Here is a 25118-nt window from a genome sequence, read left to right on the forward strand (position 1 = left end):
ACAATGCCTGACACTGACTACTCTGGTCACAGTTGTGAATTCTTCTGCCCAGGGATCACGGAAACCAAAAGGCCCCCCGCCCCTTTAAAGCCCTGCAGATTTTGAAATGCCTTTTCCTGATTGTCCAGCTTGGCAAGCACACCTAGCAGCGCTCCATTGTTATGTGCAGCTGCCTAGCTGACCATGCCAGCTACGTGCTCCAGACACGCTGCATTGGAGAAAACAGGAGATATTGGGTCTCCTGGTCCTGTGGGGAGAAGAGGCTGTGCAAGCATAGCTACGGACCAGGTATAGAAACATGTACATCTACAAGCAGATTGAACGGGGGATGCAGGCGAACGGATGCAACGGGGATCAGCAGCAGTGCCGCTTGAAAGTGAAGGAACTGCTTGAGGCATATTAGAAGGCCAGGGAGGCCAACAGTTGATCTGGTGCCCAGCCACAGACCTGCCGCTTTTACAAAGGGCTGCATGCCTTACTTGATGAAGACTCCACCACCACCCCTCACACTGCCATGGTTACCTCCAAGGAGACCGAACCACAGGCCCTTGGCACGAACAGCCAGGAGAAGTGGAGGAAGAAGAGAAGCAGGATGGGGGGACAGGTGATCGGGGGGTGTTCAGCTATGTCTCGAGCCAGGACCTGTTGAAGACTCCACTCAGTCCAGTCTGTTGAGCACGGGCAAGCTCGATGCTAGGGAAGGAACCCCGGGTAAGTGTGTAATTGTATTTCCCATTACAATGATGTACTGATGGTGCCCCCAATTTAACAGGACACAGCTATCAACTTTTCATTAATTTACTTGTACTAGAAGAGGTAGCGGTATAACAAAGAGATGTAGCATTGTTATCTGTTTTCATTCCCTTGTGGAGTTAGGTAAGGGGGGACATGTGGAGCACTTTGTTTATGAACACAGGGAAGTACCTTGAATTCCCCTGAGAGATCTCGATGAAACTTTCATAGAGGCACTCTGCAATCCTCCCAAAGGTTTCTAGGGATGGCAACCCTATTTCTTCCTCTGTGGTAGGACATTTTCCCATGCCAGTCAGCGATAACTTTGGCAGGCACCATTGCAGTAAACAGGCTATCAGCATACGGGGTTGGGCGGCATCAGGACGCCAGCAGCAGCTGTGCTCTCTGTGCCTTTGTTACCCTCCAGGAGTGAGATATCAGCTAAAATTTCCACCGTTTGTGGAAAATGGTGCCAGAATTCAGTGCCATTGCCCTATGCTCATAGTTTCATGCAACCGAGAAATTCCCTACTCATTTCCCTCATCTCTGCAGGCCATACTCACTGTGGCTGGAGCTCTGAGTGGTGCCGTGCACAAGCACTCTGAAGCAGACATGTCAATAAACATGTCTTGTTTAAAACTTCAGCGGAGCAAGGGAAGGGAGTTTTGAATCTTAACTTTCACTTTTGGTTGTGACTATATTGACAGTGGTACCTCTGTGTTTTATCTGCAGCTGCTGCTGTTGTGGACTCCCCCTCGACACCTGTGGAACACCTGAGCCAGATGAGGAGGAGAAAGAAGAGGACTTGGGATGACATGCTCTATGGAATACTGCAAGCCAATGCTGCATCAGACAGTGAGCAGAGGGGTTGGAGGATGAACATTGCAGGCCGCTTGGAGAAGAAAAGAGGGACAGGAGAAAGGCCCAGGAGTCCCAGCAGGAGAGAGAAGAGGGAGATGCATCAGGACATAATGGGGCTTCTCTGGAAGCAGACACAGATCCTGCAGGCTCTTGTGGACCTACAGGTTCAACAGTCCCGGGCTTGCCTCCCTTTGCAGTCCACGGAGAACTCTATTACAGCACCTCCCTGCATCCCCCCTCAACATGCCATGTGGCATCAGGAGCTACATCCCTACCCCTACCACTCTGCCCAAGGGGGACATTATGGACAACCACAGCTTCACATACATTGACCTGTGGGGGGCATGGTGGCTGTATGTGGAGGTAAAATGAACATGAATGTTTTTTCCCCTTGTTAAGATCAGTTCTATTAATTTATTAAGTTTTTTAATGTATTTGATTTTTAATTGCACGGATTTCTCTTTGAACTGGTTTTGTTACTGAATAAAATAATATTATTTGGAAAATAATTTCTTTATTCGCTCACAAAAAATGCTGCAGAGTGCCTAGTACTTCTGAAAGGACCCACTTACTTGTTACTGTACAGTGTGACAAACACAGTGTAATAATCATAAATGTACAGCAAGCACCGCAAAATTAATAGGTGCATTGATGGTGCACATCTATGAATATAACACTTTAAGCACCACACAATTCTTAACAGGCCACAAAACAGCAGGTAGAGCATAATACACTACAACACTTACTGTGGCTCACTGTTAAAGTGCTCTTTCAAAACCTTCCTGAGCCCTATAACTCTGCACTGAGCTCTTCTAATAGCCCTTATGTCTGGCTGTTCAAACTCATCAGACAGCTGCTCCACCTCTTCCCTCCACCCTGTCAGCAACTCTTTCCTCTTTGCTTCGCAAATATTATGCAGGACACAGGAGGCAGCTATAACCATTGGGATATGTTTTTCACTGAGATCCAATCTTGTGAGTAAACAATGCCAGCATCCCTTAAGTCTACCAAAAATGCATTCAACAGTCATTCTGTACCTGCTGAATTGGTAGTTGAATCTTTCCTTGGTGCTGTCAAGGTAACTGGTGTACAGCTTTACAAGCCAGGGGAGCAAGGGGTAGGCTGGGTCCCCCAGGATCACTACTGGCATTTCAACGTCACCAATGATAATCCGCTAGTTGGGAAAGGAAGTCACTGCTTGTAGTTTTCTGAACAGGCCTGTGTTCTTAAAGATGCGAGCATCATGCACCTTTCCTGATCAGCCAGCATTGATGTCAGTGAAGCGTTCCCAATGATCCACCAATGCTTGCGTAACCATAGAAAAGCTGCCCTTCCTGTTGATTTGCTCTGAGGCAAAGTGGTCTGGTGTCTGAATATGGGTATGCATTTGGGAATCCCTTTGCTGCATTTACATCCACTATGTCCTGTACTCTGCTAAGAGTCACAGTCCTGTGTAACAGCAGACGATTAATGGGCCTACACACTTGGGTGACAACAGCCTCCGCAGTGTATTTTCCAACTCCGAACCGACTTCCACTGATTGGTAGCAATCTGGTGTTGCAAGCTTCCACCGTGCAATTGCCACTTGCTACTCCACTGTCAGTGCAGCTCTCAGTTTGGTGTGCCTGTACTGAAGGGCTGAGGCGAGCTCAACACATGGATCCAGGAATGTGGCCTTGTGCATCCAAAGGTTTTTCAGTCACCCCTCATCATCCCAAGCCTTTATTATAATGCAATCCCACCAGTCAGTGCTTGTTTCTCCAGAAGCAGTGCTCTGCCATCTGCAGCTGCTTTGTGAACACCAACAACAACCTATGTGCCACAGCAATCTGTGCTCCATGAAATAATCATTTTCTTTGCGATTCGGTTCTTCTTACAGCTCTGCAAATACTGGAGGATTGTGCATCCTGTGCTTGCAAAACTTATGACACTAGTGCAGAGCTGTGCAGGCTCCACGCTTCTGTCAGAGATGCTGGACAGTGAGGATGGCCATGGTGGTTTGTGGGATTTTCTAAAAATACATGAAAATTATGGGATGGAGATGACGTGGGATGGAGACAGTTGCACGCTGGGAAGTTGACCCCTTGCTCCCAATCACCCCTGCATGACTCATTTCTGCCCCACTATGCGTTGTCAAAACTTCCCAAAAGAGACTGCGCTGGACGTTGGTGGGTTGCATGCTGGGATACCTACCCATGGTACACCGCAGTGTGCACTGACACAAGAACTCCTGGTGAGTACCCGCAGTGCTGGTGCAAGGAGCCAAGTGTGAGCACACACAAGCGATATACTAACTGGCAGCTTTATGCTGACATAATGTGCTTTGATCAAAGATTGTAGTGTAGACATGGTCTGAATTGCTCTCATGGTGTGTGTGTCCTTGTAGCTGCATGAGTAGAGTAATTATAGTTGTAGGTGTGGTAACTTTTAATTTCCTTGCTTTTTTGAGTTTTTTTTCTTAAGGATCCAATTCTGTCATGGATTCCGTGATTTCAACAGACCTCTGTGACATTTTCGGCTTCAGCCCTCCGCAGCGGAGGGAGTGGAACAGCTGTCAGCCCCTGCCTCAGAAGCAGTGGCCCAGGGCTGGGTCAGCACCTAGGGATGCTGGGTCAGCGCCCAGGGATGTTGGAGCAGTGGCCCAGGGCTGGGTCAGCACCTGGGGATGCTGGGTCAGTGCCCAGGGATGCTGGAGCAGTGGCCCAGGGCTGGGTCAGTGCTGCAGGAGGAGCAGTGGGGCTGGAGCAGTCATCAGCGGGGCTCTGTTAGTCTCTCTCTTCCCCTCCTCCCTCCCCCCGTCCTTCCCGTGACCTGTCCTTGACTTTTACTTGTGGGGGTCTGTGAGTTTTTGGTTATTGCCTGCGACCTGTCAGTGACTTACTAAAAATACCCATGACAAAATCTTAGCCTTATTTATTATGTATGACCAATCGTAGCTCATATGCAGCATAGTGTTTTTGTGTATAATTAGTCATGTTTTCATGGTTTTGGTTCTATTTAATTCCCCCTGAACTGGTATTGTTTCCAGTTCAGATAGGCCTGAACTAGAACCTTGTTTTAAAACCCCTAAATTAGGGGGAAGTTGAGATGCAGCTTTGTTCCATCTCTAGTTCCTGTGTGACAGCGTTTTGCGGATAGGCCCTATTGTTGATAATGGATTAAAGTATATTAAAATATTTATGTACACTCTCTATAAAAGAAAAGCTAGGTACAGGCACCTGTTTAGGAGAATATGTATGCTGGGAATTCAGTTAGCAACACTTTTATTCATTTTTGGGCTAGAGGGTTGAGTGTTAAAGTTCCACATCAGCATGAAGGTCTCAGGCCCCAGGCCCGGTGCTGATAATGCAGTGATTTATTTGAAGACACTGAATTATTAGAAATGCAGTTACTCAGACAATGTAAACCAAGTTTTTTTTCTTTCTTTCGGACTCTGATGGTTATCCTCATAATTAAAAATCACATGGCTAATTTTCAGAAAGAGTAGCTGATAACCCCAATATTTGGATTCAGTTTTCTTTTTTTTTAATTATCTGCAGAGCTTTGCATGAGCTATTGCTGAATTCAGAATGAAAGACACTCTACAAAACCCGTTTTAGTTCTGGTTATGTCAGTAATTTAAGGAAATAGAAAGAAATTCACTGAGCAGTGTAAAATACCATGTACCTTCAAAGCGCTTATTATCTATTATGCATTTCTTAATGTTCTGGAGTGGTGCATGAAGTCCTGAAATATTAACTTTATTAAAAGTATAACTGAATAATGAAAAGGAAAACCTTACAGTAATAGGTTCAGTACTTGAGTGGATGTTCTGCAAACCAATCAAACACTTGTGTAACAAGATAATAAACCTTGTATGAAAATTACTTAATGAAAAGTAAACATCAATTTTAGACTTTATATTTATATAGACTTTTAACCATTGAGTTGTCTGTGTAGATGTTACTATTGGGATTTTCTCTTCTATCTTCTTTGAAACACTAAATTATTGTTGCAAGTTTTTATTTGTGTGGGTTTTTTTAGTTCTTTCTTTAGAACCTGGCATAGACATTTTATATCTCTTTAGATTATAATACAGGATTATAAAATCTCTTCTGATAGTGTTAAGTGCTGAAACCTAACTAAACTAAGCTACAATATACCCTGACTCTTCATTTCACTTTTTTTCTTCACCCTAATGGATTTATTTTAAACCTGAGCCGCGTTTGGAAGGCCTTTTGTAGTATATGTGCAGAGGGGAGAACTGCATGAAAACACCAGATGTGGGTACGTTTTCCACTGAAAAGAAGCAATTATGTTTAATTAGTCCAAACCTGTGATTTTGCTAATGTTAATAAGTTGCTAAGATGTGGTGGCAGGGTTTAAAAAGTGAACACTGCTGCGGAAATAAAGCCTTTAAAAATGTATAGGATGTGTTTTTATGTTTTGTATATTCATGTAATACCTATAACATAAAATTCACAATTTTATATACCTTGTGAAATAAACACAAGGAATATTTTCAACTAGTCAGTGAGCTATTCTATACAAAGTGGTGTTGTGGAGTATAGTTATGTGGGGAGAAAATTTTTGAACTAATTGTTTATTTTGAAAAGCTGGAAAAAAACTGTTTTCTTTTGCTGCCCGGAGCTGGGACTTAAGTTGTATTATTGCTAGGAGGTAGGTAGAAAAGTAATTAGGGTAGTAGTTAGAGATATTACCATTGTTATGTGGTTGCTTTTGACTACCTTTTTAGCATTTCTATTTTATACATCACATCTAGTGATTTCAGCTAGAAACACATCACATGTTATGTATATGTGAAATGCCTTTAGCTTGTTTGTTGAATGTGAGCATGGGGAGTGCAAAGTGTCTAAATTATGTAGATGGTAAAGAACTGCAAAGATGGTAACATTAAAACATATGTTTTTGTTCTTCTCCACACTTCTTTAATATTCTAATGATTAAGAGTCCATTAATCAACAGTTCACTTGTTCAGATTTTTTTTTCGTGGGGAGGAGGGGGGAGGAATAGGGTGGGACAATGCTGGCAAATGTGTTCTATCCAGATAACTGCTTCCTCCCTGCTCTGCTGCATGGAGGGGAGTAAATCCACTTAGGGTATTTCTAGTAGAAGGCATCCTTCAGTCTCAAGAAACCATGGGTATGCACCCCTGAGAGGTAAAGAATTTACTCAGTTTGGTTTTATGGCAGCCGCAAATGTGGCTGAAGAGACCCACTCGAGAGAGACAATCTCTGCCTCATCTGTCACATTTAAAGGTGATGTTTCAACCCTTTGGGCTCTGCCTTCTGCGAGCTCTTTTCTCCTCTGCTAAGCTGGACTGCTTCCTCTCCTAACTCCTGAGACCTTTTTTAAGCTCTTATTTCCAAAGGCTGCGGTCTTGAGTGTGATCTTCCCATTTGTCCACATCCATGTCCATTTCTTTGAGGTCTCACTTGCACGCATCCTTGAAACGCAATTTTGGGCATCCTTGGGTCTTTTTCCAGATGCCAATTCCCCATAGAGGATATCCTTTGGGATGCACCCATCATTCATTAAGCACATATGCCCAAGCCAGCGGAGGCGTCTCTGTTTGAGGAGTGTTTGCATGCTGATAAGCTGGCCTGTTTGAGCACCTCAGTATTGGTGACTCTGTCCCTCCAGGAGATTCCAAAGATTCGAGGAAGGCAACGCATATGAAAGCTGTCGAGCCTCCTTTCCTGATGAGAATATGAGGTTCATGTCTCGCTCCCATACAAAAGTGTGTTAACACAAGATGATACACACAGATCTTTGTGTGTTCTGTCAGTTTGTTGTTTTGCCATACCCTCTTGTTCAGTCTAGACATTGTTGTGGTGGCTTTTCCAATGCAGATGTTGAGTTCTGTTTCAAGTGAAAGATTGACTGCGTTAGTGGACCCCAGGTATGTGAACTCGTTCAGCACTTCAAGTTCATAGTTGTTGATCTTGATGGAGGGTGCTTCCTCAACTCCTTGGCACGTTGTTAGTCTTTTTTAGGCTTATGGTAAGCCCAAAGTCTTGGCAGGCTTTGGGAAAACTGTCCATTAGTCTTTGAAGATGAGCTTCTGTGTGGGTTGTCACTGCTGCATCATCAGCAAAGAGGAGATGTTGGATAAGGGCCTCCAGAGTCTTGGTTTTATGTCTGAGTCTTGCAAGATTGAACAGCTTTCCAACAGATCTTGTGCGCAAGTAGATCCCCTCAGTTGAGGAACCAAATTGTTTCAGTAGGAGGGAGAAGAAGATCTCAAACGGGTTGTGTACTTGCCCCAACTCTTGCTTAACTCCGCTATGAATCTGGAAAGCCTCAGACTCTTAGCTGTCATATTGGACTGTGCTGAACATGTTTTCATGGAAGGATCGAATCGTGCTTAAGAGCTTGGGAGGGGCAGCTAATCTTTTCTAGAAGCATGAATAGTCCACTTCTACTGACAAAGTCAAAAGCCTTTGTGAGATCGATGAAGGCTATGTACAGGGATTTTTTGTTCTCTACGTTTCTTTTGTAGTTGTCTCAGCGAGAAGATCATGTTGATAGTAGACCTTTCAGCTCTAAAGCCGTGCTGTGATTCAGGATAGATTCTGTCCGCAAGGGTTTGAAGTCTATTCAGGACAACTTGGGCAAAGGCTAAGAAGGGAAATATAACTATAGTTGTTACAGTTGCTTCTGTCACCCTTGTTTTTATAGAGTGATAATGTCGGCATCTCTCATTTCTTGTGGTACTTTTTGCCTTCTTTCCAGCCCAGGCAGAGCAACTCATGAAGATATTGCAGTAGAATAGGTTTTCTGCGTTTTATGACCTCGGATGGTATGCAGTCTTTTCTGGGGGCCTTTCCATTGGGGAGGCCATCTATGGCGAGGCGAAGCTCCTCGACAGTTGGTATGTCTACACTGCAATTAAAAACCCTCAGCTGGCCCAGACCAGCTGACTTGGGCTCAGGCTGTGGGGCTGTTTAATTGCAGTATAGACATTCGGGCTCAGGCTGACTTCTGGGACCCTCCCACCTTGCAGGATCCTAGAGCCTAGGCTCCAGCCAGAGCTGGAATGTCTACACTGCAGTTAAACAGACCTGCAGCCTGAGTCCTAAGAGCCTGAGTCAGCTGGCCTGGGTCAGCCATGGGGTTTTAATTGTAGACATACCTTTAGAAAACTGTAATGGGGACCTGCAGAAGGCTGAGGGGCAAATGGCTAAAGAAGATGCAGTTTTCTCTCTACTCCCACAAGGCCATCTTTCTTCCTCCACTACATATTCATGTCATCTTTGGGCCACGTAGAAAAACTGGCTGGGGGCAGGAGGAGAAGCTGCATTCAGCTGTATTCCAGGGTCGCCATCTGTTCAGGGCAGGGCTGAAAAATTGTGATCCTTTAAAGATATCAAAAGGACCCTAATTCGGAAAAGTTACTCCCCCTCTTCCCTCTTTAAAGTAACATAATTAATTCGGGTTAATGTTATTGATGGAGTTGGTAGTTTTTGTCAGATTTAGAGTTTAAGTATGTTATGCAGCAGGTGTGTAGATGAGAAATGTGTCAACAGTTGTAGCCTTAATACATTATTGGGAGAGGAATACATCTTGTTTATTTTTCTTTTTTTAAAAAAATCTGGAAAATCATTTAAATAACATGAAAGTGGTGAACAAAACCTCCATTCTAAAGACAGCTGTCCAAAGATAATCTAAATTTGGGACTAATAATTTGAGGAGGAGAAAAAATCCAAATATGCACTATACAGATGGAGAGTCCATAAAAACAACCTTCTTTTTCCCTATGCCTTTATCAAATATCTACATTTATGTCAATAGCTTCTCAGGGAATGCAATTACTGACCCAATCCAGTTTCATAGACCTGCTGCTTCCTGGGAGGTTAATTTGTACAGTCCTTTGGGCGCTATTATCGTAATAGCTAACATTTTGGGTAATAGGGGTGACTTGTTTATTTTTTATTTTTTATTAAAGTAGTGGTTCTGCCATGTGTGCATTTTGGACTTCCTCCTTCCTATTGTGACCCAAACAAAAGCCAAGAAACTCAAAAGTAAAGACTGCTTTTTTAAACTCATTTGCTTTTCATTGTGTCTGGCACAGCAATATTGCGTCCCCTGCATGGGAATGAAAGGTGCTGTGGATTTCAGACTGTTTTGGTTTCCATTTTAATTCCTCTACTCCTCCACATGGCCAACACTGTTCTAATGTGACCAGAGAGATCTCCTTACTATGAGACATTTACTGCTCTGGTATGGAATGCTCTGCTTCAGCAGTACACTCAACAGAGCATGGACCAAAACAATTCTGTTCAAATTCTGCACCTATTGTCTTAGTTCCTGAGCATCTGAGGTGGTGCAGGATGGAACGTTTCCTTTGGACTGCTCAGTTGGTCTAGCACAGAGAAATTATTTTAATGCGATTCTTTTGTAGTTAATAGAGCTGTGTGGAGAAGGGTAAGTCCTTTTCAGGGAGGATTTCGATACTGAGAAATTTGGTTTCATTCCAATTTGGAATAAAAACTAAACATCTCAAAATTCTCTGTGAAATGGAAAGCCCTGGGTCCCCCGGCATAGGGAAAGTCTGCCTAATGGGATGCCCTAGAGCTGCGAGCCCTGGAAGCTGTGGGGTCCCTGACTTGGGGGTAGTCTGCCTGCTGGGAAGTCCTGGCAGCCTCACAATGCAGGAGCCCAGCAGGTGAGCTGCTGAAGAGCCTGGAATCTGGGGCTCCCCGGGCTTACAGGCTCATGGCTGCCCATCAGCCCACTAAGCTGGCTCCTGAGGAGCCGGGCAGGTAAACTGGAAGGAAACCAGATGGGTTCCCAGTGAAAAACTTTCTGCTTTCTGTCAACCCTTTTTTCAAAATCAGACAGTCTCCATGGAACATTTCAATTTCAAATTGGCATTTTCTGTCAGTAAAATATTGTTGCGTCTGAGAATTTCTGACCCGCTCCAGTATTTAATTTTAAAATTAACTTGTCAACTAACATCATTTTTAGCACTGTTGTTCCGCCAGCAAAATTCCTCTCCCCTCTCCCCTCCCCATGATATGGTCATATTCTCTGGAATTTATTTTCTGGACTGATTTATATGGCTATATATCTGTGTATAGTGTGTAAGATTTGTTAATGCACAAGTTTCGGACCACATTCTAAAGTAAGCTCCTTGTAATTGCCTTCTGCATAATGAAAAATGTGAAGCTCTAACAAAACACTTTTCTCTTGTTGTCATGCCAGTGGCCTACTGTCTGTTCAAAAGAAGTGAATTAATGAATGATTCTGTTAATAGTAATTGCAAAATCTTATGGTCTGGCAGCTGATTAAAGGGGTACCAAGTTAACCTTTAGTGGTATAATACTCTTGTTCAACAGCACAAAAAAGTGTAGGTAGGACTGTCATCTAATTTCATAAATAATTGCTGAACTTAAATTCCAGATAAGTTAGTGATGATAATGACTCAGTCAGCATAAAATGATTTTGATCCTAGCTACATTTAAACTGAAAAGATTTGTTTGTGAACAATGTGCCCTTCTTATATTTGTAGGCCTCGGAGTAGAGGAAAAACTGCAGTGGAGGATGAAGACAGCATGGATGGGTTGGAGGCAGCAGAAACAGAAAACACTGTGGAAACAGGTAAAGAGACATACAGTATCAGTAGTGTCATCTTGTCATTTCTCTTTTAGAAGTGAGTGCATGTAGTTATGCAGGAAATTTGTCTGTTTATAAGCAGGAAAATAATCTCTTGCTTTAATATGACACCATGAAACAGACATTTACACATTTATAAAAATAAGACTGCATTCTTTACCTTTTAAAAATAGTCCGAAGGGAAATTCCTCTGTATTTCAAATGTCTAGTGGCTCTTTTGTTTTGATAACTTTACCACTCTCTAACAGAAATAAAATACAGTAGCAGCCATTTGTATATTATCTGCCAAAATACAATGTTGCTTTTTGCCCTGTAGTAGCGGTTAACTAAGGAAATTATACCACAGGGATGGCATAATGTTAGTGCTCTCTGCTGCTGTTTGAGAAACACATGTTAATTTGCTAGTCTTGTAAATATTTATATTCAGGTAGCACCCAAAGGCCTTAATCAGGATTTAGACCCCATTGTGTTGGGTGCAGTACAAATATAAAAAAGATATAATCCCTACCCTGGAGGGTTTACAGTCTGAAGACCAAAACAGATGGGTTAAAACATACAAATGAATGAGTATGATGAAGAATTTCCATAGCTTTGTTAGCTACATGTATGTAGCTCTTGGAAATCTGCCTAGGTTGTAACTATCAGGCAGGGTTTTCTAGCAGTCATGGCAGAGTGAGCCTTAATAAGGGATCTGAAGCAGAATAAGGAAGAGACTGTATGGATTTTATTGAGGAGCTCTTTCCATGCATGTTGGACAGAGTGAAAGAAAGCAGAGAGGTGTTTAAGGGAGAAGCTGGCTGGTTGGCAGTAAAGGCTGGGAATGCTGGCAGCGTGAAGGCAGGTGTCCACATCACAATGAGTTACTAGATCAGCTAGGAAGGGTGGGGTTAAGTTGTGAAGGGCCTTAAAGGTAAAGACAAGAAACGTATGTTTGATGTAGAGGTTAAGGGGGAGCCAGTGGAGGGACTTGGGTGGCCAGAGTAAGGAGGTGATGTGGTCAGAAAAAGGAGCAGTCTTAGCATCATTATTTTAAATAGACTTTGGGGGAGCAAAGTTACAGTAGTTGAGTCCATAAAACAGGAGGTTGTGATAGTCAGGGCATGAAATTGAGGAAATGGATGAGAGATTTAGCTGTGTCATCTGGTCTCTTGCTCCCCATTTGGTAAGAGTTACAAAGTATTGAGGAGATTTCGTGCTCAGGTTTCAGGGAGTGCTTTGAGGTGTTCAGCAGCAATTCTTATTGATAAATGGGTGGTATTAATAGGTTCTGAAAGGTGTCCAGTTCAAAGGGACACTGTCAACAATTGATTTTGTTAGTCTGCCAACACTTTGTTTAGCCTGTTGCATTACCTGTCTCATGCACTGGTGTGATGAAATATTCTCATGCACTGCTTTGATGGGAGCTGGCATGTATGCTCTTCCCCAGGCCCTACATAAGGATGTTTATCAGTAACAGCGGTGACAAAGCAGAAACTGAAGAAACAGCAGGCACCAGTATCCTTAGGAAAGAATGGGAGGGTAGAGGAAGGCTAAGGCCAGGTCTATACTATAGAGTTGGTCGATGTAAGCTAGCTTACATCGACCTAACTCTGTAAGCATCTACACTAAAATGTAGCTCCCACCAATGTAACTCGCCCACTTCACCGCCACGAGAAGCGTAGTGTTTAGGTTGATGTAATTAGGTCGACATGGTGTCAGTGTAGACACTGTATTACTTACATCGACTGTTGCTGACTTTCAGAAGCAGTCCCACAATCCCCACCCTGACGCTCCTGGTGAAGATGCGCACCGCTGACACAAGAAGCGTAGCGTGGACGTGCAAAAGTGATTTAATTACTGTGGTGACTGTATGTCGACGTAGTTTAGGTTGATTTAATTTTGTAGTGTAGACTTGCCAAAAGCCTAAGCCTCTTTGGTGCTTTGTTCTCAGACTTGCCCATTACACACAGCCCTGCCTCTCCACTGGAAATACCCTTATAAACTTTATCAGGGGAATAGAATTTCTTTTATTTTTTTTATCTTTTTAAAGGAGGTAAAAAAAATCTGTAATGATACATTACTATTTAAAAGGTGCTTTAATTACTACGTTGTTCTGTCTGTACACAGTCATGTTAACTAGTTTATCGACACTCCCTGTGTCATCAGCATAGATCTGTGGATAATAAGTTTGTTTGGAGGAGAGGCCAACAAGAAGGAATACTTCACTTGCATCCCTTTTGGAGTCTCAAAGAGACTTCTTGGTCACTATGGCCATGACTCTTCTTTATGCTAAAGCCCCTTTACACCATTCTGGCAGTGTATTTAAAAAAAAATAAGGAAAAGAAAAGGCCTTATTGTAAATGCGCACGTCCAATATCTCTGGACATGGGGGACCAAACTGGACTTAAAGGAACATTGTCAGATTAAGCAGTTTGGGGAACATTGCCTGCTAAACGAATGTTAGGCTTGGTTGGGGAGGGAGAGAGCAAGCAGGAAATCATAATTAACTGGTTTTTAAGATTTGCTATCTTGTGACTTGCTAGGATTTGAATAATTTTGGCAGAAATGTTTTCAGGACCAATGAACTTTTTAAAGTACTGGTCTAGGGCTAATAAGCATGGGGGGGGGGGGAGTGATACCAGTTAACTGTTAATAGTGAGATATAAAACTATATTCTATTCATTAAACGGAAGGAGATTTTAGTTGTCTGTGTGTGTCTGTGTCATTTTATTTTTTAAAGGCTCTGTACTGAGACGGGTATCGTTTTTTATGTGGTTGTTTAGTTTAAAAAAGAAAAGAAATGGACTTTTGCAAAAACCTCACCAGTATTTCCTAACAAACTATTTTAAAAAGGTAATAGTATTGTAGTAGGGTTTTTAAATGGGCCCTTGAATTTGAGAGTTCAGAATGAGTTCATATAAATATAAACATGTAATGTGACCTTGGGCAAGTCACTTCACCTCTCTGTACCTCTAGTCTGCTTTCTTCTCTCTCTCGTTTATTTAGAATGTAATCGCTTTGAGGCAGGGACTTTCTCTTGCTATATGTTCATACAGAGTATAGCACAATGGGGCCCTGATCTCTAGACACTACTGTAATACAAATAATAATAGTCATATGTTGTTAGTGTAAATTGAATGCAGGGTAATCCACATTGCTGTCAGACAGGGTCATGAGTAGGGCCCTACCAAATTCAGGGTCCATTCTGGTCAATTTCATGGTCATAAGATTTGAAAATTAGTCAATTTCAAGTTTTCAGATGTTTACATCTGAAATTTCACAGTGTTGTAACCATGGAGGTCCCAATCCAAAATGGAGTTGTGGGGTGCGGGTGTTGCAAAGCTGTTGTAGGGGGGTTGCATGATTGCCACCCTCACTTCTGCAGCTGCAGGAGGTTCCTGGAGGTGGAGGTGGGCCTGATCTCCCCGCGAGAGCAGCTGTGCAGGGGAAGAGCAAGTCCTGTCCCAATGTGGGGACTAGCAGCTGGAGCCTGGGGAATGGTAGGAGCCCCTGGCTGAAGTGCCTCCAGCCCTGACCCTCCCTTTCCCCTCCAATAGCTAGATTTCAGGTGGTAGGGCTTATTTCATGGTCCATGACACGTTTTTCGCAGCTGTGAATTTGGTAAGGCCCAAGACAGGAGGAAGGAGTATTCCCCCTGAAGGTGGCAGGTTACCCCACAAACCCCTATTCCAGTGATTTTCAACCTGTGGTCTGCAAACGAAGATTTTCAAAGGGGTCCACAACTCCATTTGAAATTTATTAGGGGTCTGCAAACATGGTTGAGGTTGAAAACCACTGCCCATTCTTTAGACCAGCGGTAGGCAACCTATGGCACGCGTGCCAAAGGCGGCACTTGAGCTGATTTTCAGTGGCACTCACACTGTCCAGGTCCTGGCCACCGGTCCGGGGGGCTCTGCATTTTAATTTAATTTTAAATGAAGCTTCTTAAACCTTATTTACTTTACATACAACAATAGTTTAGTTCTATATTATAGACTTATAGAAAGAGACCTTCTAAAAACATTAAAATGTATTACTGGCACGCGAAACCTTAAATTAGAGTGAATAAATGAAGATTCGGCACACCACTTCTGAAAGGTTGCCGTCCCCTGCTTTAGACCCACAGGAAGGGAGATTCCCACAGTGGAGAAAGCAGAGGAAACATGTCTCCCATCTCCTGAATGGAGCAGAGGGGGAAGATTCCCCACTTTCCCTTACCTCCCAGAGAGAGAGAGAGATTCTCCACATACTCCCATCTCCTGGTGAGAGTTACCCCCTGAAGAGTGTTGCCTCGATGCTGGTGACATGCTAACCAACCCACTTACCTTACCACTGCATGTATTAAATTTAACGCAATGTTCACCAGCAGACATGTAACAAATCTATGAGAACATTGTTTAAATGTTGGAACCTGTGTGTGCGTGTGTTTACTACAATAACGTGCCTGTGCCAGTGTTTATATATAGCAAAACCATTGCATTGATATTTAGTAAGCAAGTAAACATGTCATAAAGAAAAAACAGGTACTAAATCCATCAGTTCAGAATTCCAGTAAGTGAATACTACTGAATCAGTTTACCAATAGCATTTATTATGAGCATCTTACAATCAAAATATCTGAATAGAAATGTGAATATATGTGTACTCACTTAGAGGCCAAGAAAGGTACATTAGGAGTTGAACTCGTGATAGTAGCCAAGTTGCTGGAAACACTGAATTTTAAATATAGGTGTTGCAAGAAGGAATGATGCATCCAGAACTTTTTCTTATTTATATTTAAACTAGGAGGTCCACGGTTTTCAGCTTCTGTAGTTCAAGCTTACTGCATGCACCCCATGACTTTCCACCCTCCCATCCCCCTCTGTTTCAGGGCCTCCCTAAAACTCTCTCCTTTAGGCTAGGGGCTCTGTGTGTCCCTCATTCTTCCCCTTCCCCCCCATTCCAGGGGTTCTGTGCACCCACTTTTACCCCTTCTCACATGCCAGAGGCTTGGTGTGCTCTCCTATTTTCCCCTTTCCTCATATACCAGGGTCCTCTATTACCTGTTCGGATAGCTTTAATTCTGAACTCCCACTGGTATTTCTTTGGTATGCAAACATTTTGCATTTTTTAATGCAGAAAACTATGCTAGTGATACTTTACGGCTGAGATTAATACAGGTTGAACCTCTCTAGTCCGGCACCCTCGGGACCTGACTGGTGCTGAACCATGGAAGGTCAATGCAGAGTGCCAGCTGGTCTTCATAGGTGCGGGAAGTAGGGGAGCAGGGGGTGCTACAGCACCCCCAGGCTTTATGCCCAGTGTGGCCCCCGGGGGGGGGCACCCAGGTTTCTGGCCTCCAGCCCCCCACCTGGGGGCTTTGATGCCAGCCCCAGGTGTCCCCCCACCCCACCCCCGGAGCTTGAATGCCGCGAATCAGCTGTTTGCGGTGCTCTGGAAGTGCTGGGACAGAGGAGAAGAAGTTGGTAAGCGGGGAGCCGCTGGCGCGTGAGAGGTGGGGCGGGGGGGGGAGGTTGGTGCCGGTGGATGCTCCACACCCACTAATTTTTCCCCCTGGGTGCTCCAGCCGGCCAATGGGAGCTGCGGGGGCGGTGCTTGTGGACCCAGGCAGTGCACGGAGACCCGCTGCCCTCCTCCCCCCAAGGGGCACACAGAGACATGCCAGCAGCAGCCGGCCGCAGCTGCTTATAGGAGCGGCGTGGGGCCACGGCATGCAGGCAGCCTGCCTGAGCCCTGCTGCGCCACCGGCCGGGAGCTGCCTGTGGTAAGCGCCTCCCGGCCAGAGCCTGCACCTCGCACCCCCTCCCACATCCCCAACACTCTTCACCAGCCTGGAACTCCCTCCTGCACCCAAACTCCCTCCCAGACCCCACACCCGCTCCTGCACCCCAATCCGCTGCCCCAGCCCAGAGCTCCCTCCGGCACCCGAGCTCCCTCCAGCACCCAAACTCCCTCCAGTAATATAGTAAAAACGTGTGGCCCATGACGATTTACCAAAATACATGTAGTGGCCTCCCTGTGAAAACTATTGCCCATTCCTGGTCTTGACGCTAGCATCCGTCAAACCTTTCCTTTTTCCAGCTAGCGATAACGTGGGCAATCACTTGTGAAATTCCACCTTCTCCTGATGAATTAAGCAATGATGGGTTATAATGCTCCTACCTTTTGCTGTTGTTTGTCAGAGTATTGCATTTTTGGAGTAATTTGGGGATTCTATTCAACAGTATGTTTTAAAAGATTGTTAAGGGTACTTAGAGCCTGGAATGTGCGCTCTTTTTGGGTAGCAGTATAAATCTAAAGAAAGAAATAACAAAACAAATACATCCTAGTAGCCTCTGTTGGTTTGTGTTTCTTTGAGGGTATTTTTGTTTGTTTGCTTCTATCTAATACTGAGCTCATGCTTCTATTTTCCTGTTGGTAGATCATTTTCTTCCTGTGTTAGTTTAAGCAAATTTCCATCCAAAGTATATTTTGCCTTAGCCTTGGTTCTCCCTTTAGGTTTCCTGAAATTGAATTCTACATGCTGATCCTTTGATCATTGTCTTTCCTTATCAAAACTTTCATAAATTACTCACCTCTTCTTAGGGTGACCAGATGTCCTGATTTTATAGGAACAGTCCTGATATTTGGGGCTTTTTCTTATATAGGTGCCTATTACCCCTCACCCCTGTCTTGATTTTTCACGCTTGCTGTCTGGTGACCCTACCTCTGCTTTAGAATCCACAATCGTTCCTGTCCTTGTGTCACTTGTAAATGTTGAGACCGTGCAGATTGTCCTTTCTTCCACATCACTTTTGTATAAGTGAAATAAAGTTAGTGCTACCAGTGATTCTTGTGGGAAACCCCTCCTGATAAATCCAACAAGGAGGATTTTATTCTATTTACACTAAAGCATTCTGCACTGTACCTACCAATTCTTAATCTATCTAAGTCCCTATTCCTATATGTTGTATGGAAGCTTCTGGTTTGATACTTGGGAAAATGCTTTACTGAAACCTAGAAAATTATGTCAGTTGGTATCATTTACCCCTCTTTATTTTATATCTTTGGTAACCCTGATACAGTGCCCAATGACATTTGTCTGGCCTGTTGCTTTTTTGCTAGACTCATGTTGATGACTTCTTGATGACATGATGTGCTCCTCTAATTACACTTTCATCCTTGGACAAAGCCAATGAGCATCAGACATAAATAGTTCTCAATCAAAAATCAAGAGAGTCACCTGTGGAACAAACTTACAGAGAAGATCAGACCAATTTAGAATTTGATCAGCATCAAAGTTCGCTGCAAAACCCCTCCTCTCTAAGGGCTTGTCTACACTGGCACTTTACAGCGCTGCAACTTTCTCGCTCAGGGGTGTGAAAAAACACCCCTCCGAGCACTGTAAAGTGCCAGTGTAGACAGTACACCAGCGCTGGGAGCCCCTCGTGGAGGTGGAGAGCTCTCTCCCCAGCGCTATGCTGCATCTTCACAGCCACCTTAAAGTGCTGCCGCAGCCAGCGCTTTAATGTTGCTAGTGAAGACATGACGTAAGAAAAGATGTCCCACCATAGTCAGCTCATTGGGCAGAAGAAAAGTCAAAATAACTCTCTAGAGCTTCCGATCAGGGAAGAGAAAACAGCAGAAAATTCCATTGGTGCAATGCTAGTTTTTTGAAGTCAATGGTAGAAACTCTCATTTACTTCAGCGGATCCAGGATTTCATCCATGAAGACCATTAAGGACCTTGCCATGCAGACATAACTTACCTAGGAAGTGTTCATAAACTACAGTGATGAGCAAACCCTAAAATAAATGAAAGCTAGCTTTTCTCATCACTGAGCACAGAGCATAATTTGAATATAGATTTAAACATATATTGCATAAAAGAACGCACCAAGATTATATACACAGCCCCATAATATTCCCTTGTATTTGTATCCTTATGTAATAATGAGTAAAATTAGAGATCCAATGACTTTTCTGGTATTTTTTTTTAAAGTGTTGAAATACGTGCTTTATACCACTATTTTTATGTTTCTTCCAGCCAGTGGGAAAACTGGCAGAGCCCAGGGAGCTAGCTATTAAGGAAAGTGTTCTGTTTCTCTTTTCTCCTATTATAAACAAATTACCAAAACAAGGACTCAAAGAGGGCCACAAAAGATTTAGGATTTAGATTAGCACAAGAACTTCTCAGCAGCCAGCTTCTCCTTTTTGGCTGATGATGATGTGAGGCACATTCAAAATGGGACTGAAAATGGAAGATTTAAAAGCCTGAGATTTTCCTTTTGGCTGCTCTAGCCCCCTCCCCAAGGTTCTTCTGTTGTGTGAACAAAAATATTTTTTTCATTAGGTAAAATCCCATATTTCTAAGCAAATCGAGAAAGTAGTGGGGCTGGCTTTGCGGCTTTTCTTTCTGAACTAGAACCATCTATTTATTCTGCCTTCCTTCCATTGAACATCACGTTCACAGTTGTAGTATCTGCAAGTGTACCACCCTTGGACACAGTATGGCCAAAAATCTTGAGGTTTTTGAATGGGTTCTGAGGAGCAAAGAAACTCAAACTGCCTCTCTGGCCAAAACCAAGGTTACCCAGGCCTGGTTTTGGGGTATTGTGCATCGTGTCGGTAATGGGTCATGGGGAAGTGTGCTTCAACATCGCCAAGCTGTATGTAGTGCATTGAATTTTGGAATGTGTAAGATGCATCTCCTTGTCTTGAATGTGGTGAAATAGAGGGTTGACTGCAAGCCACATTTTTGCACCTTGTGAATTAATACTTTTCTTCTCACCACTGATTGTCTTTACTTGCTGTTTTATGGTTTGTTTAGATTATAAGTTTTCTGAGCCAAAGACCTGTCTTGATTTTTGTAAAAGTCATGCATTCTGGTAGCACTGCATAATCTTAATAATATGGAATTATAATTGCATTCAAATATTTTCATACAATATGATATGAAAAAATGAAGTCTGGTCTCTTGTGTCACCTACCATAATCTGTCTCAGATCATAGACTTGTTTCTTCATTAGACACATTTGGCCAGTGTCAAAAATTTCTCTCCCCACAGTCCCTAGCCATTGTGGGGTCTTATTGGAAATCCTGGCCTGCCCAGTCTAAAAGGCCCCTCCTCCCACTGTGGGATTAAGGTCAACAGAATGCAGTGTGCGTGGCTTCTTCTGACAAAGGGAATTGACTTCTTAGTTAAAAAGAACGAGGAGTACTTGTGGCTAACAAAATTATGATCAACATGGTTTATTATATTTTGGTTTAATGAAAATTTTCTTTATTCTAAACATTTTAGGCTGGTCTCTACAAATTCATTTTGACTGAGACTTTGAATTTAATCAGCTAATATGCTGCAACAAAGGGGGAAAACTGATGGTGACATATATTGCCACTCTGTATACAATGCCCCAATGTTACCATTGTGTGTTTAAAGTGCTTCTAAAGAGACATGGTGGGTGAGGTGGTATCTGTTATTGGAGCAGCTTTTGTTGGGAGAGAGGGAAGCTTTCAAGCGTCCACAGAACTCTTTTCTTCTGGAATGGAAAAGGTACTGTCACAGCTAAATACAAGGTGAACTGATTGTTAGTATAAGTAGTTAACACAGATTTCAAGGGACCATTCAAGGGAAAGTGACCCATTAACACCCCTCCAGTCATAGGAGGGAAAGGGGGGGAGAAAAGACAACTTGCCAGGAGTTGTTAGTGGGTTATAAATTGGTGTAATAAGCCATAAATCCAGTGCCTCTGTTCAGTTCATGATTTTCAGTGTCTAGCCAAGTTATGAATTTAAACTCTCAGGCTTGTCTTTTGAAGGTGTTGTGCAAGTTTCCTTTGAGGATGAGGACTGAGAGATCAGTTATAGAGTGATCATTTTGTGAAAGGTTCATCTACAGGTGAATAGGGTGTTTTTGTGTCTTATCATTTTCCTCTGAGAGTTCATTTGAGAGTGTAGGGATTGTCTGGTTTCACCCACATAGTTGTTGGGGAATTTATTGCACTGGATGAGGTATACCGCATGTTGTGATAGGTATGTGTAGGACCCATGGATCTTGAAAGTTGTGGGGAGTGTTGATAATCGTAGCAGTGGAGATATGTCTACAGGTTTTGCATCTGTTGTTCTGGCAGGGTCTGGTACCACTTTGAGTTGGTGTATCTTAATCTGTGGGAAGCTTGCTTCTGATATGGTTAGAGGGGCTGTGGGGTTGTTTGAAGGTCAGAAGAGAGGGTTCAGGAAAGATTTCATTCAGGATGTGGTCCCCGTTGAATATGGGTTGTAATTGTTTGTTGCCCCATATGGGTTCCAGTGTGAGGTGGAAAGTGACAGCTAGGGGTGTGCAGTTGGAGGGGGATTTATTTCCATATTGAAGCAGGTTCCCTAGGGGTATTTGGGTGGCTTATTCCATGATGCAATTTACTTTTCTGGTGAAGTGTCCTTGTTTGGTGAAGGCAATTTTAAGTATGTTAATTGTATATCCCGGACTTTCTCTTCAGAGCATATTCTGTGGTATCTGAGTGCCTGGCCTTAGATAACACATTTGTTGGTGTGTTTGGGGTGATTACTGGATCTGTGAAGATAGGTGTGATGATCTGTAAGTTTCTTCTATATAGTAGTCCTAGGGTTCCATTGTTGAAGCTGATCGTGGTATCCAGGAAGTTGATGCTAGTGTGGGAGTGTTCTACGGAGAATTTAATGGATTTGTGGTGGTTGTTGAAGTTGTGGTGGAAATCTGTGAGGGAGTTTGTTGTCTGTTTAGAGGATGAAAATATCATTGATGTATCTCAGATATGTCATTAACTTTGTGGTGCATTTTCCAGAAATTCTTCCTCAAGGTAGCCCATGAAGAGTTTGGCATACTGGGGAGCCATGCTAGTGCCCGTGGCTGTTTCCATGGTTTGGACAAAATGTTTGTTGTTCAATGTAAACTTGTTATGGGTGAGGATGAAATGGATGAATTTTTAATGGTTTTTTTTAATGAAGTTGACATGTTCTAGTCATTCATCAAAGTATAAATAAAATCTGAAAGTGGATAGTTGGAACCTTTTCTTTGTTCCAGTGCTGTTTTAAGCAAGCATATGAATAATAAAAATATATAATTGCAAGGTATCCAAATATGTATTTGGAAAAGAATCCTAACAACTTCACCATGCTGGGATCAATGGATTTGCACAAGATGAAATTTTGAGCTTAGGATCTACAGAAACTAAACTATAGTTTGAGTGGTGTGAAACAGAGAAAACAGTTTTGTTTCATGACTGGTGGGAAATTTACACTAAGGTATGCTGTGTTGGCTGGCTAAATAACGTGTTTATTTATTAAATGCAAAAATATATTTTAATACAATATATTAAAGCTTACAAATTTAAATGAACATAAATGGAGAAATAATTTCTCATTTCCATATAATGTTAATTCATTCATACTGCTATTCTGGATTAATAGGGCAATAGTACATTATTATATATTGTGAGGGAAAGTCATGTTTTTCCAATGGGGGAAAAAAAGAGAAATTTAGGCTATTTTATAAAATGAAATCTTAGTATTAGCAGTATTTCGAGAAAAATGTGCCTGTAGATTTAATTGTTTATTGCTGTGTCTGCATAAAAATTCACAAATTTCAAGCATTTCCTTGAAATAAAAAAAGCTTTTCTCCGTTAAACAAAAATTGGTCCTACGGAGGGCCGGGTAGGGAAGGCTGTGCCTCCCCAAACAGCCTGGCCCCTGCCCCCTCCCACTTCCCGTCCCCTGACTGCCCCCCTCAGAACTCCCGCCCCATCCAACCCCCTCCCCACCCCCCTTGTCCCCTGACTGCTTCCCCGGGACTCCACCGCCATCCAACCCCCGCCCCTTCCCTGTCCCCTGACTGCCCCTTATCCAACGCCCCGGCCCCCTTACCATCCCGCTCAGAGCAATATGTCTGGCAGCCGTGCCAAACAGCCGGAGCCAGACATGCTGCCGCGCTGCCCTGCAGGAGCTCGCAACTCTGCCACCCAGAGCGCTGCCTGCGCGGCGGTGTGGCTGCGGGGGAGGGGGGACAGCAGGGGAGGGGCTGGGGACTAGTTTCCCTGGCCGGGAGCTCAAGCCCCTGGCAGGATGGTCCCGCGGGCCATAGTTTGCCCACCTCTGCTCTAGCATGCCTGTAAAACACCTTGCCCTAAACACAACTTCTTGCAACCGTGCACAGGTATTCATACCACTATTGCAGTTACACTCGCTTTGAAAAAGTCTTGTCATCATTGCTTCCTGCAACAAGTCACAACCAGTGTGGACAGCAGGTGAGAGCACTGCAGTTCAAGGGTAAAATTAGCACTCGTACGGTAATCTGTCCAGTGCTTCTGTCTACCATTCAGAGACAGTTCTGACAGCTCAGACTGCATTGCCTTTATCCTGTCAGGCTGTTTCCACCTTTTCTGTGCTGGCTGCATGTAGGCCTGAGAGCAGCCACCTGCCCCTGTATTTATTAACAGTTCAGTGCTCATCTAAATAGCAATAAAACTTTTATTTTTAAACTGTTAAAAATTTTGTTTAAAACACTCCATTATTATTATTAAACATTATTTAACAAGTTTTTAAATGTTTGTTCCTTTTTTTTGTAGAGGCTTTGCAATATTTTCAATTGGAATATTTTTAACATTACATTTTTAAAAAATATTTGTCAAAAGTAAACTTTTAGAATACAGATATTTTTCTTTGCTTTGTTCCCCAACTCTGTGGGGTTTTGTTCCTTTGTTTTTTTAAAGGCAAAGGTAGTGATTGGGATGGTGCTAAAAGATCTGCTTTTAAGGGGTTCTGCAAGTGTAAAATGTATCTCTACTTTGCTGTGAGCTTACTCAGGCAGCCTCCAGAGAAGCACCTCCTGTTTTCTCTCTTGGGTCCCTGACATCCAGAAGGAGGGAGGTTAGTAATATAACAGCAGAAAATACATTGTAATCACTACACTCCCACAAAGAAATCTTTGGTCAGTTAGTAGCTTTCCAGCAGTCATTCATTTCCTCCTCCTGCATGTTGCACAGTACAGCCCCTGAGGGACCCGCTCCCCTAGAAGTGGCATGGAGGACAGGGAGAACTGGCTTTGAGTGCAGGAATTCCCCAGAAGGCCTGCTTGGCTCAAACCATGGCCCTGAAGACGCCTGTCTCTTCATCTAGGGAGCACGCATAGGAGCAAGAAATAGCATAATTTGAAAACAACAAATGTGAAAAACACAAATGAGAGGTACAAATAAGGAAGCTACCTAGTATAGCAGAGCTGTTGATAACACACTAACTAAAAATCTTGCATGATAAATTCTGTCAACACTTAACTTTTTGTTTGTTTTGTGTAAGGAGTGACTAGTCTGTTCCGCTATGGAGGGCAGGAGTAAAAGCAGCTCTCTGAGGGGGGAGAGTTCTGAACACTGTGGTATATTAAAGCACTTTTGTAATGGATCTTAAAGATTTTTCTTACATCAAAACTTTCCAAAGAACTTCATAATTTTGTAAAACCTAAAATTTGTCTTTTCAACCTGAAGTCCAATAAAAAGTGTGTCAGGAGAACACAATTAACACAGTTTACTGTGAAATCAGGTGGTTCAAGTGACTTCTGCTTCCCCAACTTGCAAATTGTTAAATTTGATCTAATAAGCATTATGTAGATCCTGTTGATAAGTGACTTGCCTCCATACTTAATCTATAGCTTTTGTCTGTGCAAGACCAAAGTGCATTGCTGCCATTATTATTATTAATAATAATTTGAATTACAGTAGCACCCAGAAACCCCAACCAGATTAGTGGATCATTGTTCATATATCACTCTATAAACATACAGTAGAAAAGTCCCTATACCCAAGAATGCTCTCGCCTCCATTTTTCGCATCTGGCCTTTGATTTCAGCAGGGGGAATTCCCTGGGGCAACAGAAGTGCCTTTTCTTCGTCCTATGAAATTCCATTCAGATTTGGCAGGACTAGTG

General features: G+C 43.1%; 1 protein-coding gene across 1 annotated transcript in view; it reads left to right on the forward strand.

Annotated features, from left to right (window-relative positions):
• The window catches only part of KMT2C (lysine methyltransferase 2C), a 323379-nt gene that overhangs the window by 65395 nt on the left and 232866 nt on the right, over positions 1 to 25118 (forward strand). The window contains exon 2 of the mRNA XM_065399612.1: positions 11108 to 11196. Within this exon, the coding sequence (XP_065255684.1) occupies positions 11151 to 11196 (46 nt within the window). The 5' untranslated portion in view covers positions 11108 to 11150. The remainder of the gene's footprint in view (positions 1 to 11107; positions 11197 to 25118) is intronic.

This window comes from Emys orbicularis, chromosome 2 (assembly GCF_028017835.1).
Source record: "Emys orbicularis isolate rEmyOrb1 chromosome 2, rEmyOrb1.hap1, whole genome shotgun sequence".
Taxonomy (NCBI): domain Eukaryota; kingdom Metazoa; phylum Chordata; order Testudines; family Emydidae; genus Emys; species Emys orbicularis.